The sequence below is a fragment of the Pollicipes pollicipes genome, unplaced genomic scaffold, assembly GCF_011947565.3.
Source record: "Pollicipes pollicipes isolate AB1234 unplaced genomic scaffold, Ppol_2.1 Scaffold_3087;HRSCAF=3621_pilon_pilon_pilon, whole genome shotgun sequence".
Classification (NCBI taxonomy): Eukaryota; Metazoa; Arthropoda; class Thecostraca; order Pollicipedomorpha; family Pollicipedidae; genus Pollicipes; species Pollicipes pollicipes.
The window spans coordinates 30,418,051-30,431,019 of NW_023596225.1; the positions used below are offsets into that span (position 1 = coordinate 30,418,051).

Below are 12,969 nucleotides of genomic sequence, written 5' to 3' on the forward strand. Positions count from 1 at the left end.
CGAAAATCGCGCGAATCGTTGGCATTAGGAACCTTGTCGGGTTTTGGCGATACATTATGCGAAAGAGAACACGTGTCTATGATATGGGTCGCGGAAGTGCTGAGGAAAATACGCTTCTAATTTCGTGATTTGTGTTTGCTGTTGTGAGCGCTTCTTACATGCAAGAGCTTCTATTTCTATTGGCCTAACTTCTCAAGTAAGCACGATTAGTCCACGAGCTGCGACAGAACGGTCGCTGATCATTGCCCGGCCCGGCAGCTCCGCGCCGTCCACTGTCTGACCCCACCACGAAGTTCACGTCAGTCACTTGTCATCCAGTGACAACGTCGCATTATCGCATCCATTAACACAGCCGCAGCCGCAGACGTAGCCGCAGCCGCAGCCGCAGCCGCAGCCGCTGCCGCAGCCGCTGTCGTAGCCGCTGCCGCTGTCGCGCGGACGCTGTCCACAGCACGACAGTGGACAAGTGATCACAACGAGTCTTGGCAGGGGAGGCAGCGCTGGGTGTTCTGAGTTGTGTTCGACGCCGAAGTGGCCATATTCCGTGACCGAATTATTGTACGAGGGGTAAACGCATGACAATGCATGGGCACACAATTAATCAAAATGACTACCAGCATTCGTGTAGGTGATAACAACGTCACTCTACACTGTCACCGGGAGCTTGATCTCTGCATGGGCGGCGCGGAACTAAAGAGGTGCCAGTCCATGTCAGCAAAACATTATCACTTCACGCCAGCTTAACAACTACCACTTTGCGCTAGTACGACAGTCCTCAGTTCACGTCAGCTGTCAGCAAACACATCACTTCACGCTAGGAGAACGGTCGCCAGCCCACGTCAGCAAAACAATCGTCAGTTCACGTCAGCTTACTAATCGCCAGTCCACGTCCCTTAAACAACCGTCCAGATCACGTCAGCGGAACAATCGTCAGTAAACATCCGCTACACAATCGTCAGTAAACATCCGCTAAACAATCGTCAGTAAACATCCGCTAAACAATCGTCAGTAAACATCCGCTAAACAATCGTCAGTAAACATCCGCTAAACAATCGTCAGTAAACATCCGCTAAACGATCGTCAGTAAACATCCGCTAAACAATCGTCAGTAAACATCCGCTAAACAATCGTCAGTCCACTCGGGTGGCGCGTCATCAGACTTGAAAACACTACTTAGTCTGAGTGTCTCATCTAAATGGATTCCATTTCGCGGAGGGTTCGAAGCCATGGCCGTAAAACTGCACCCGTGACATTAATCATAAATCTTCATCCTTTGTAATGTTAATGCACATTACTCCCCAAGCCAAATCACGCTATCGAACCACAGCACTGTGAGCTCCTGCCTTCATGGCCCCTTATATTGTTATTTAAATCTTTTATATCAGAGCATCGCGGCATTTCATATTAGGAGACGAGAACCTGCGCTCGATTCCGCCACGTTGAGGCTCTCCCCACAGGTCATCAATGTCCCACATCTGGCGATCGCACCCACAAAGGAAAACTGCACAAACAAACGGACCCAAGACCAGACGCAATCAAACCAGATGAATGGGTTTACTGGTCCCAGCTCACTTGCTGCCCACCCCACAGAGTCATCCCCCTCCCATTCTGTTGCATTCGCACAGCCAAGATCTACCGACCGCATCACTCAGAGCAATCTCGAGAACACGAGGCCGCGAGGCTCTTTGATAACCGCGTAGTGCCGAGGGTAGCTTTATGTGGCCGTGGCTGAAGCTCTACGATATATATCTTCTGTAGCACAGGCGGAAAATGTTATGGACAAACACGCCAGAGTTGCATCCCTGCGCCCCACAAGACTGACGGGAAATGCACATCACGGCATAGATGGTACAGAAAAGTAGAGAAGAAATGGTACGTGCCTCACGCTTTGCATAAAATAGCCAATACCTACTCATAGCCCATAATTACCGAGACATGCTAGAGTTCTGCTCCTCTCGGAAACGACACAGCTCCCGCTCGGCACGCGGGCACGGCAGCGGGCTGGCGGGCCTCTCACCTCCAGCGTGTACGCGGCGCGGGTCTCCCGGTCCAGGGTCCGTTCGGTGGTGGTGATGATGCCTGGGACAGGAGACACACTGTCAGACGATGTAAGGGGACACAAGACACACAGCCAGACAAGACGCTACGGACGGGGCCGGTCAACGGGAGACGGAACAGCACTGCAGTCGAGCCAACGCCGACAGAAAAAGACGAAGCCCTGGCGGGCCGGGTTGGGGAAAGCAACCGCAGCTGAGGTTGGGGTTAGGGATGCAGGCTCATTAAATGGAGATCGGTCAGAATGTAAAGGAAGCGAGCCATAATGTTTAAAATACGAGAGAAGGTCAGTACTTCGTCGTTCACACAGACGATACAAAGCTATCAAAAATGGATCGCAGGCTTCCCGCGACCAGCCATCGGGTTGCGAGACGGTTGCCTGACTGTATTGCGGATTGGCAATCCATAGCCAATCATGCCTTCTTCACCCAAGCCTACACCTCCAATATGGCGGCCGGCATGAGTCTCATGAAGGCCGCCACGCCGCTCGCTAAGCTGCAGCGCAGACGTGACCGACACTGCAAGCAGCGACACTGCGACACTGCGACACCGCGGCGCCAACCGCCGCACCGGCTAAGTGTGTCGTGTCGCCTGGCCGACAGATCACCCCGGCAATTACCGGTCAAAGGTCACGCCTGACGCGACCGGCACGTAACGCCGTGAGGCGATGCTACCGGGGTATACGGGGTGGCCAACGTCAGACAATATGAGACACCTCACGCCCGCTATTACAGGGAAGTAACCCAACCAGGTCATGTGGGAACACAGAGCACCGATGTCAGACGTCGTGTGGATAAGTACTATATCTCAGTGGACTTATGTCCGGTATCTGAGAAACAAATGAAGTTCTCAGAAACAAAAGAAGTTCTCTCTTCAGGGGCCACTGTGGTCGGAACTGTGGGGATCACTGACGGCATGTAGGGGTGCCAGTTGTGTAGAAGTTAAGTTGCGCGTCTGGCAAACCAGGGACATGGGGTTCGATTTCCCTCGGTGCCCGCCATTCCTTCCTGCGGAACGGGTCCCAATGACTGACGTCATATACGGCGGATATAACTGACGACAGACATTTCAGGAATCAACGGTATCATGTACGGCATAGGTCAATGACGTTGCATATTTCGGAGGATGAACGATATCAGATAGCGCAGGAGATATCTGACGTCATTTGCCGCTGGTGCTTGCTGAGCGCAGATAAGGACAGGCCCGGATGCCAGGCGTAGACCAAGACCATGGTGCGAGGAGTCGATAGGCACAGATAACTGCTGGTATCTGTGGTGCACACACTGGGACAGGACGCGGGTAGACGAGATCATGGACGCAAGAAAGGAGGGGGAGGCAGGCTGGGTTACGATCAGGAGCCCACCATCCGTGCTGAAGACTGAGCTGGAAGGGATAAATTCCATAGCTAAATGAAAAAAACAGTTCTGTATAGCCATCAGCGTACTAAGGTCACAGATGGAAGGAATCTCTTCCATTTGTGAATCCCGGGATACAAAGACCGGGTTAGAAATGTTACATATGGCATAGTGCCATCAAGGTCCATACAACGTTGGGTTTTCTGTTTGAGTTGTGGGTCAGTAGCGCGCATTCACCGTAAATGCGCCTTTTGAGTATTATTCTGATCGCAGCCAGTGACGTCACAGAAAGGCAAAGGCACAATGCGCGAAATATGTTGTGCTTCAAAACATCAGTTTAAACATAACTTAGGATATTTCAACCCGGCCAATTTCTCAAAGCAGGCATTTCCAAGGAGCCGCGCCAACGTGTCATGATTTTTCAAGGAAAAATGAGGAGCACTCAGTCCGTGTTCCACGTTTAAGCTTTCACTTTACCATTTGTAACCGTGAAACGTTTTCCAAGTCAAGCCAACTGCTCGCTTAAGAGTTCTTTGCCCTGAGACTACTAAGCTGTTCGAAGTGTGCAGCAAACCATCCATTTAATCTAAATCACCATTTGCAGCCACAAACGACGGCCTGAGTGGCGTTGGGTGTAGAAATCTCAGAAAGCACGATACCCGCCAGACAATCGGGATAGTGAGAGGAAACCGGCGTGATACCCGCCAAACAGCCGGGGTAGTGGTTAGGGATCCGGCGTGGTACCCGCCAAACAGCCGGGGTAGTGGTCAGGGAACCGGCGTGATGCCCACCAGACAACCGTGACAGCGGTCAAGAGAGCCGGACAAGCTTTCGTGGCAGCGCTGATCGATGAAAAAGAACCGCAAATACATCACGTTTAAGGCATTCCGCTGCTTTGGCGTCAAATAAAACTAAGCTGCCAAATTTTGATTGAATCACTGAGCGTCGTAGTTCACGACGCTGAAAGATGATTATGATCATAATGACAAAAAAAGAATGACAAAATATTACATTTCATGATCACGCAATGATCCGAATATCCATCAAAGATCCATGGACATGTCTGCCAACTATCATGTTGGCTGTGGAATTGAAAGTAAAACCTTGCCATGCGTTAGACTTGATATGCTGATGTTGATGACGTAAAGTTTTCAAACCCATTCTAGTCCTGTTCTGAAAGACGTCCAGCACAGATTTATGCCAAAAAGAAAGTTTCCCTCAAGCAATCCAAGATTTATCCTTGACTTGGCAGTTTCCTACGTCACAGGCCGCCGCCGCAGTTGATTAAGTGATGCATGCGGGCAGATCGATGTACAACAAATGGAGAGGAAATTTATTGCAAAGCTCCATAAATAGTTTTGAGACACAAAAAGCTTAATGCGTCCAAGATAACACGTGCACGACTCCCTCAGCCCAGCAGGCTTCCCCAGCGGCCAAAGACGACATTTTCCCTGCTGCTGCCAGCTACCTCCCCGAGTCAAGTCCTTTACGCGCGTATCTGCCCGGAGTGTACTATGTGGCGTCTTCACCTGCACCAGGGTTCGGATAGACTGCCCCCCCCCCCCCCCCCCCAACCGCGTCAGGTCCCGTGGCAGTGTGCTCACCTGTGTCTATGTCCTGCGGTCATCATTCCACCTGTGTCAAGGTCCGGCTACAGTGCACCAACCTGTGTCAGGGTCCAGCTGCGGTGTGCTCACCTGTGTCCGGGTCCGGCCACAGTGTGCTCACCTGAGCCCGGGTCCGGCTGCAGTGCGCTCACCTGTGTCCGGGTCCATGATGAAGAGACTCTGCGGGTTACCGCCGGCTATGCGGTAGCGCAGTGGGCCGGCTCCATCCCGGTCTGAGGCCGTGACCTTGGTGACCCGCGTGCCCGAGGCGGAGTTCTCCAACACCTCGGCCCGGTACACCGGCTCAGACGTCAGCGGGTAGTTGTCGTTCTCGTCCTCCACCTCTATGTAGACCTGAACAAAGAACACTCGAGTCAGCACGTAGCCATCGCTCTCGTCCTCCACCTCTATGTAGACCTGAACAAACACAGAACACCCGAGTCAGCACGTAGCTGTCGTTCTCGTCCTCCACCTCTATGTACACCTGAACAACCACCGAACGCTCGGGTCGACAGGTAGCTCTCGTTCTCGTCTACCGCCTCCGTGTACATTTCCACACACATCACGCCAGTTATTCTCATCGTATGACCTTTCTCTTCGACGTCTTGGCGAATCGGGTCACGCCACAAACTTTTCTCATTACACAGCCCCGCACCCAGCCATTATAATTCCGCCACCCGCGCTGACACGTCAAATAACCAGGAGCGCGGCCACCGCCGACGGCAGAGGTCAAAGGTACGCGGTTAACCGAACCGCCGGGCTGATAACAACGGAGATTGTACGGGGACTTCTTGAATGCTGGAGAAAATGGGAGTCCCGCAAGGAAATGAGCCGGTACAGATATTGCACGTGGAGCAACAACGGGTTCAGATGCCTCATGGCGGCCGCTCGTAAGAGCAGGCGACACGTGAGGTAAGACGGTCCACGTATCTCCAGTCGGAGATTGTGTGGGTTCTGATGGGTGCTGGGGACAATGTCGGTCCCGCAGGGTAATGGGCTGGTTTTGCTGTCATTACACACTACAGTGCCGCACAGATACTGCGGGCGGAGCAATCCCTGTTTCAGAAGCCCCATGGCAGCCGTCCATAAGAGCAAGCGGCACGTGAGGTCAGACGGTCCACGCACCTCCAGTCGCGCCGACAGCGGGACGGCGCCGGAGTCCTTGGCGTACACGGTCAGCCAGTAGCTGGACTGGGTCTCCCGGTCCAGCACGTCCCTCGTGTAGATGCCTGCGGAAGAAGGAGAGAAGACCATGACGGACGGCTATCTCATCTCCAGCTACCATTAACGACAATCTAGCTCTGTCATGCTTAGTCCGTTCAACATGAGGATGCGATCTCTACCCATTGGCACCGGGCCTGGACTACCGTTGCAATCAATTACAAAAAGCACCCCGTGACCTCACATCCAGGTTATCTGAGCCATCGCAGAGACTTAAATGCATGCTTAAACTCCGGACAGACCGCAGCGCCCTCCGAGCCGGCATCTTCGCCAGCCCTGGGGCGGAGCGGACGGCACCCAATCCATCAGGCCCAGCCTGCAGCTGGCGCCACCGGCGCAATAACTGCAGCCGCCTCTGCCCTTGCCGGTGGCCGCCACGGCTCTGCAGGGTGTCCTCGTCGACCTGAGGCCTCTGAACAGCGGCGCGTTCGCCTCCAAGACGGCCCCAAACCCCTGAACAGCGGCGCGTTCGCCTCCAAGACGGCCCCAAACCCCTGAACAGCGGCGCGTTCGCCTCCAAGACGGCCCCAAACCCCTGAACAGCGGCGCGTTCGCCTCCAAGACGGCCCCAAACCCCTGAACAGCGGCGCGTTCGCCTCCAAGACGGCCCGAGACGGCCAGAGCTGGGCTATCGAGCCGGCGGCCCCGGGGCAGCTCCGTGGCAGCCCGGCTCCACCGCTCGGGTCGGGCTTAACGTCTATCCCTGGCCTCGCTGCAATGCGCTACAGAGGAAGCACTCAAACGACCGCACACCAAATGTGGCTGTACAAATGCGGCCTAGAGGTAAAAATGCATCATATGGAGGCAAACGAGGACGGCATACGTCATGACGCAGTGGCGGCTGACACAATAAAGCCATTGTCGAATGCGGCCGAGTGTGGTCAAGCACTGGCCCATATCATGCTTTTTTGTCAGCTGAGTTTGCTTCGTTGAACTTTCTTCACGTTTTGATTAACGCTTGTATGACGCCGCTCGCTGTCTCAGACGGGCTCACTGGGTTGAAATAACAATCCAGAAACAGCCCTCGTAGAAACTTAACACCAACGGTTCAAATGAATGAACATGACGTCACTGATAACTCTCCCCGCCAAAATACTTAGTGCATTCGCCCAAATTCTTCTCCAATTCTGCAAACGCATGCGTCACGCCATGACGAGATATTCCTCCGTCCATCAACTCCGAACCGGTCAACGCTGAGGTTAAGGCTCGTCCCACCCTGAGCACGGAATTGTCAGCTTCAAGCGACACGACAAGCATGTTTCGAAGGGCTTCTTCCTGTAGCCAAGACGCTCCAACTCTCGCTCATTTATCCCATTTGTCACGATCAACACAAATTTGTCAGCAAAGCGGTCTCTGGCGTCGCGCCACGGCACTGGCCAGCGGCAAGCCTGTATCTGTCGAGCGTTGTTAATGTGGCGCGGGACGGGCGGCAGCCGCGGCGGCTCGTGTCGCTACATTGTTCGCGGCGCGGGCTGGCACGCGCGGCGCGCGCGACCCGCTACACAAATACACTCTCTCACGCGGCGCGAGTGGCCGGCGGCGGCGCGCGCGCGGGAACCGGGCCGGCCGCCGACCCCGCCTATTATTGTACGCTCGCCTGCGCCCCGTACGGGCGACGAGCGGGCGCCCCCCCCCCCCGCCCCTCGGCTAACTGCAGTCACCGAGGCGTCCGCCAGTTCGTCTGGATGCTGGGGCTGTTGTGCGAGTGCACTTACGCCGATGTTGATGTCGGGCAATGGCCGATGCAGTTCGGCAGCTGGGACGCTCTGTCGAAATTGTGGAACACAATCTCACGGGCCAAAATGTCCACTGTGAACACGGTATCGCACTGTGCGGCTTGTGGCGCGTAAGGTGACGTTATTTGCTATAATTCGATCACTCTGTTACCAGTGCGCGGCAAAAGGACGCTAGGCCCCACCTATTTCATTCGCTATTTGAACCTAACATTATTGCAGAAAAAGACCTTATAGCAAAAACGGATGCAAACAAACGCACGGGGGCACCCACACAGCTTTAAGTTACTTATGCTTTCCCTTGCACATAATTGTGAAAACTGGATGCGTCTGTAATACGAGGTTTTGGAATGGACCTTGGACATTAGAAAACGCATCGTTTGGTCCGTCGCTTCTGGACAGGTCAATCAAGTTGACGATCAGATCAAGTCGACGATCAGATACCGTTTTAAACACATTGGCTAGCGACCTCGCTTTCAATCAAGCATACCACCGGTGCATAACAAAGCCCGAAACATGACATGGCGCACCTTCTCAAGCGAGTGTCGCACTTCTGCACAGTGAACGCGTCTGCCGCGATGGGTTAGCCGTCTTGCAGCTGGTTGCGCAGCAGTGCGGGGCAGCAGGATGACTGGACACACGCACAGGGTCAGTGAAAGCTTCAATATTGATCTTATCGGCACCATGCCCAGACATGCGCCGTTCTCATTCAATTGTATCTCACTTCCATTCGCCTTCACAAACCATCCATCAGGTCTACCTCTCCCCCCCACAATCCGTCACGCTCACGCATCTGCACCGCCCTCTCCGCACCACTTCTGTCACCCCTGAGGCCAGCAGCCCGGGCGGGAGCGGGAGGGGGCGGAGAGGACCACCCCGTGCGGTCTGTCGCCGGCTCCGCCAGCGCCGAGTTAGCCGTCGGCCGCGGCGCCATCCGGCGTCCATCGCCGGCCCGACAACGCGTCGGCCGTCGGTGCGCTTCTAGCCATTCATCTGGGGACAATTCGCCGCGGCGCTACCGCCAGACAGGCAGCCGCAGCCCCTCCACCCGCTCCCGCGATCTCAAAACGAGCCCGGCCGCGGCGGCGACGGGACGACAGAGGAAGCGAGAAGAAGGGGGTGGGGCGGGGTGGCGGCGGCGGCGGCGGCGAGACGACGGAAGCGACGGGAGGGGGTGGGGACGGCGGCGGGGCGACGGAGGCAGAAGCGGCGACGGCGGGGGAGAGGCCGCGGGGTAACGGAGGCGGCGGATGCGGAGGTCGAGGCGGCAGCGGCAGAGGAGAGAGGCGACACTCTCTTTTTACTGGTCCCGGCTGGGCGCCGTTAGCAATGCCTGACAAGACAGAGAGACGCCACCGCTCGGACAAGACCCGAGTCGATGCTGTAGTTCATTGAACAGACAGCGGAGGGGCGACCGGGCAGAGGCGGCCTCGCCGCTTGGTGTTGACAGGTCCCGGAACACGCCCGGTCAGACGGGGAGGGAGGGAGGGGGTACAGTTAGTGAGTAATCGTGCAGTATCGAGGTGATGTTGCAGTGTGGGTTGGGACAGATAAGATGCATGGAATATACATGCTCAAAGGCCACTTTAAATGGTCTCACCGATGCGACATACGTCACGTGAATAGCTCTTGACAAGCTAAACACGACCTGTTTAGGCAATTGCTTGGCCACAAAGCTGTTCGATCCCTAAAGTCCAGTTTAAATCTGACTCGAAGAAAGGGTTTCAATCCGGGATTGATTCCGGCGGAACAGATCACGGTGACAAGTTCGAAGTCGGTGCGATCGATCGGAGTCAACAAGTCGAGATATGATGCAAACTTCAAAAGCAAAACAAAAAGGTCGGTTTTTAGTGCTCACCTCACTTCTCACACGCAATGTTGGAAAGAGTATATCAATGACAGCTCTGAGTCCCGCCATACGACTCGCAGCGTTTTGTCATAGGCCAGTACCCCCTTGACCCAGAGAAAGCTTGAGCGACCCCGGAGTTGACTCCGACTCCGCGCGGAGTGAGGCACCAGTCCACCCACAAGCGGTCTGTCACGCCCGGCATGCTTGCATCTGCTGCTGGGTCAGCAGCCACCGACGGCGGCTCTGCGGGAACAGAGCGCACTCCTAGCAGGCCCCGACACTGACCGATGTCTGCCGGCAGCGGCGCCCCGCCCAGTGCCGTCCGGTGCAGCCCGGTCCTGTCAGACACTACTGTGTCTGGCCGGCACACTAACACAGCCGGCGGCACACTGGCACAGCTGGTGGCAGGCACACTGGCCGGCACACTGGCACAGCCGGCGGCACCCTGGCACAGCTGGTGGCAGGCACACTGGCCGGCACACTAGCACAGCCGGCAGCACAACTACCGGGAGTCACCAGTACGGCTGAGTGTTACGACAGGCATGACTGGCTGTCACGCAGGCCGCCAGAGCTTGGTGACGCTGCCGTGGGAGCGGAGCATCACCACCAGACAGCCATCCAGACAGCCGCTTCCGACAGCCGGGCAAGTGGCGCCGCCTGACGTGTTAGCACGGCGTTCGGCCGGGCCGGCCTGACGTCTCGACTGGCACAGCTGAGCGCCACATCCGTCACACAGGGGCGTCACAGTCGATGCCGCAGCGGGGAGGCGGGGCCGACTGGCAGAGCTGGGACAGCGGACGTCACGTTCCGGCGTCACTGATGCATACAGAGAGGCGGGCGGCTCTGGATCGCCGAGACAGCCCGTCCGCCCCGCCCCTGCCCCAAGCCAACCATGCACGGGAGGTGCTAGGATTAGGGATGCGCGCCAGGGACCCTCGCCCGGCGTGCGTGTGGCGGCGCGAGCGCGTCTGCAAAGATCGATGCCGCCGTCAGTTGCAAACGTCTCCGTCTCCTCTGTGGTGCCCAGGGGCTCACTGTCGGGGCCGCTGGACCTGCAGTCTCGGACGCTGCGCAGCTGGCAGCAGGCGCCGAGAGTCGCCGAGAGTCGCCGGGTACGCGGCTGGGACAGGTGCCGTGTTCAGCCCGGGTCACCCTGGCAACAGGAGAGGGGGCGGCACGGCGGCCCGACCGCCCGCCCACGGCGCGTGACCGCGCCAGGTGAGCCTGTCCAGCGGCCGGGGCCACCCCGGGAGGAAGGGGGGGGGGGGGGGAGGGCGGCCAGCTGAGCCGGCGCCAGGGGGCGCTCGCTGCGACAGAACACCGCCCAGCGGGTCGGAGCACGGCCTTCCGTTCGCTCACGTCGGCCTTGGCGGTACGCCGCGGGCCGTCCAGACACGTACAGGACGGCGCGGACGTCGCGGCAGACGGCGAATGCCCTCCCCTCCCCCCGCAGCGGAGCGGAGCGACCTGAGAGGCGACGCAGCCGGCCGCTCGCAGCCAACTCACGGAGACGCGGGCCGAGCGGCGCGCATCCGAACGGCCGGCTCAGCTCCTACTCAGGGTATCAACAGCGGCCGGCGCGCGGCGCTCAGCTGACGCGGCTCCCAACATGGGCTCGGCCGGTCTCCCGATGCCGCTGTTTGTTTGGCCGGCCGAGCCGCCACTTCCCGACTGGTCCGATGAACAAAGGGACTGGTCGCGCCGTGCAGACGGCGCCGGGGGCGCTTGACGCGACTCGGCGATTTGGGCGATGGGGTGGGGAGAGAGCGGCTACGCGCCGACGTCGAGGGGCGGAGCAATGCGGGCGAACTGTCTGCGCTTGGGAACCGAGTCACGGTCCGTATTGGATGCCTGGCTTGTGTTCCCTACTTGGCAGTAGCGAGGCGATACAATTTGATGGAGTGGGCATGGCAGACTGAAAGTTGGACATTGCTCTTTCCGCCAACAGCGCAGAGTACGCTTGTATTGAATAACGCATCGTATAAAGTAACGAGCACCTGCTAACATTCCCTTTCTGTAGGAAAATGCACCGGCCTAATACATTTTTTATCAATAACGCCGATATCCGCAAAATCTGATTTCACCTCGTGCTTTTCGTAGCCACAAATAACCGAGTCTTGAACGTCCTATTCGATGAGAATTGAAACCGCTGTTATGCCCCATTCGGCGAGGAGAGCAGCAGCAACAAACCGCACTATATGACCGAAGCACTGCGCATCTTGTGTGACAACACAACGTGGCGTACGTGAGAAGCGTAGACAATGCCCAACGACGAAGAACGCGTCGGGCGGGCCAACGCCACTGGTCAGCCGCTGTCCACCGGGCGAGTCAGTGCCGCTGGTCATCCGCTGTCCACCGGGCGGGCCAACGCCGCTGGTCAGCCGCTGGCCGCCGGGCGGACTAGCGCGCTGGTCAGCCGCTGTCCACCGGGCGAGTCAGTGCCGCTGGTCAGCCGCTGGCCACCGGGCGGGCCAGCGCCGCTGGTCATCCGCTGGCTACCGGGCGGGCCAGTGCCGCTGGTCAGCCGCTGGCCGCCGGGCGGACTAGCACCGCTGGTCAGCCGCTGTCCACCGGGCGGGCCAGCGCCGCTGGTCAGCCGCTGGCCACCGGGCGGGCCAGTGCCGCTGGTCAGCCGCTGTCCACTGGGCGGCCCAGCGCCGCTGGTCAGCCGCTGGCCACCGGGCGAGCCAGTGCCGCTGGTCATCCGCCGTCCACCGGGCAGGCCAGTGCCGCTGGTCGGCCACTGACCACCGGGCGGGCCAGCGCCGCTGGTCAGCCGCTGGCCACCGGGCAGGCCATCGCCGCTGGTCAGCCGCTGGCCACCGGGCAGGCCAGCGCCGCTGGTCAGCCGCTGTCCACCGGGCGGGCCAGCGCCGCTGGTCAGCCGCTGGCCACCGGGCAGGCCAGCGCCGCTGGTCAGCCGCTGTCCACCGGGCGAGTCAGCGCCGCTGGTCAGCCGCTGGCCACAGAGCGGACTAGCGCCGCTGGTCAGCCACTGGCCACCGGGCGGGCCAGCGCCGCTGGTCAGCCGCTGGCCACCCCGCGGCACATCATCATGCCGTTTCACAAAGCCAGGCAAACGAGCAAAGTGCCTGCTGGCGAGGTAGTGCGCAAAACACACACCTTGCCGCACCGTCACTTCCTGAAGT

At 58.2% G+C, this 12,969-nt stretch overlaps 1 protein-coding gene across 1 annotated transcript in view; it reads right to left on the reverse strand.

The window, feature by feature from the left end:
- The window catches only part of LOC119090031 (fat-like cadherin-related tumor suppressor homolog), a 68,107-nt gene that overhangs the window by 18,299 nt on the left and 36,839 nt on the right, over nt 1-12,969 (reverse strand). The window contains exons 3-5 of the mRNA XM_037212827.1: nt 6,143-6,246; nt 5,170-5,371; nt 2,018-2,079 (exon numbers count right to left, since the gene is read on the reverse strand). Of these exons, the coding sequence (XP_037068722.1) occupies nt 2,018-2,079; nt 5,170-5,371; nt 6,143-6,246 (368 nt within the window). The remainder of the gene's footprint in view (nt 1-2,017; nt 2,080-5,169; nt 5,372-6,142; nt 6,247-12,969) is intronic.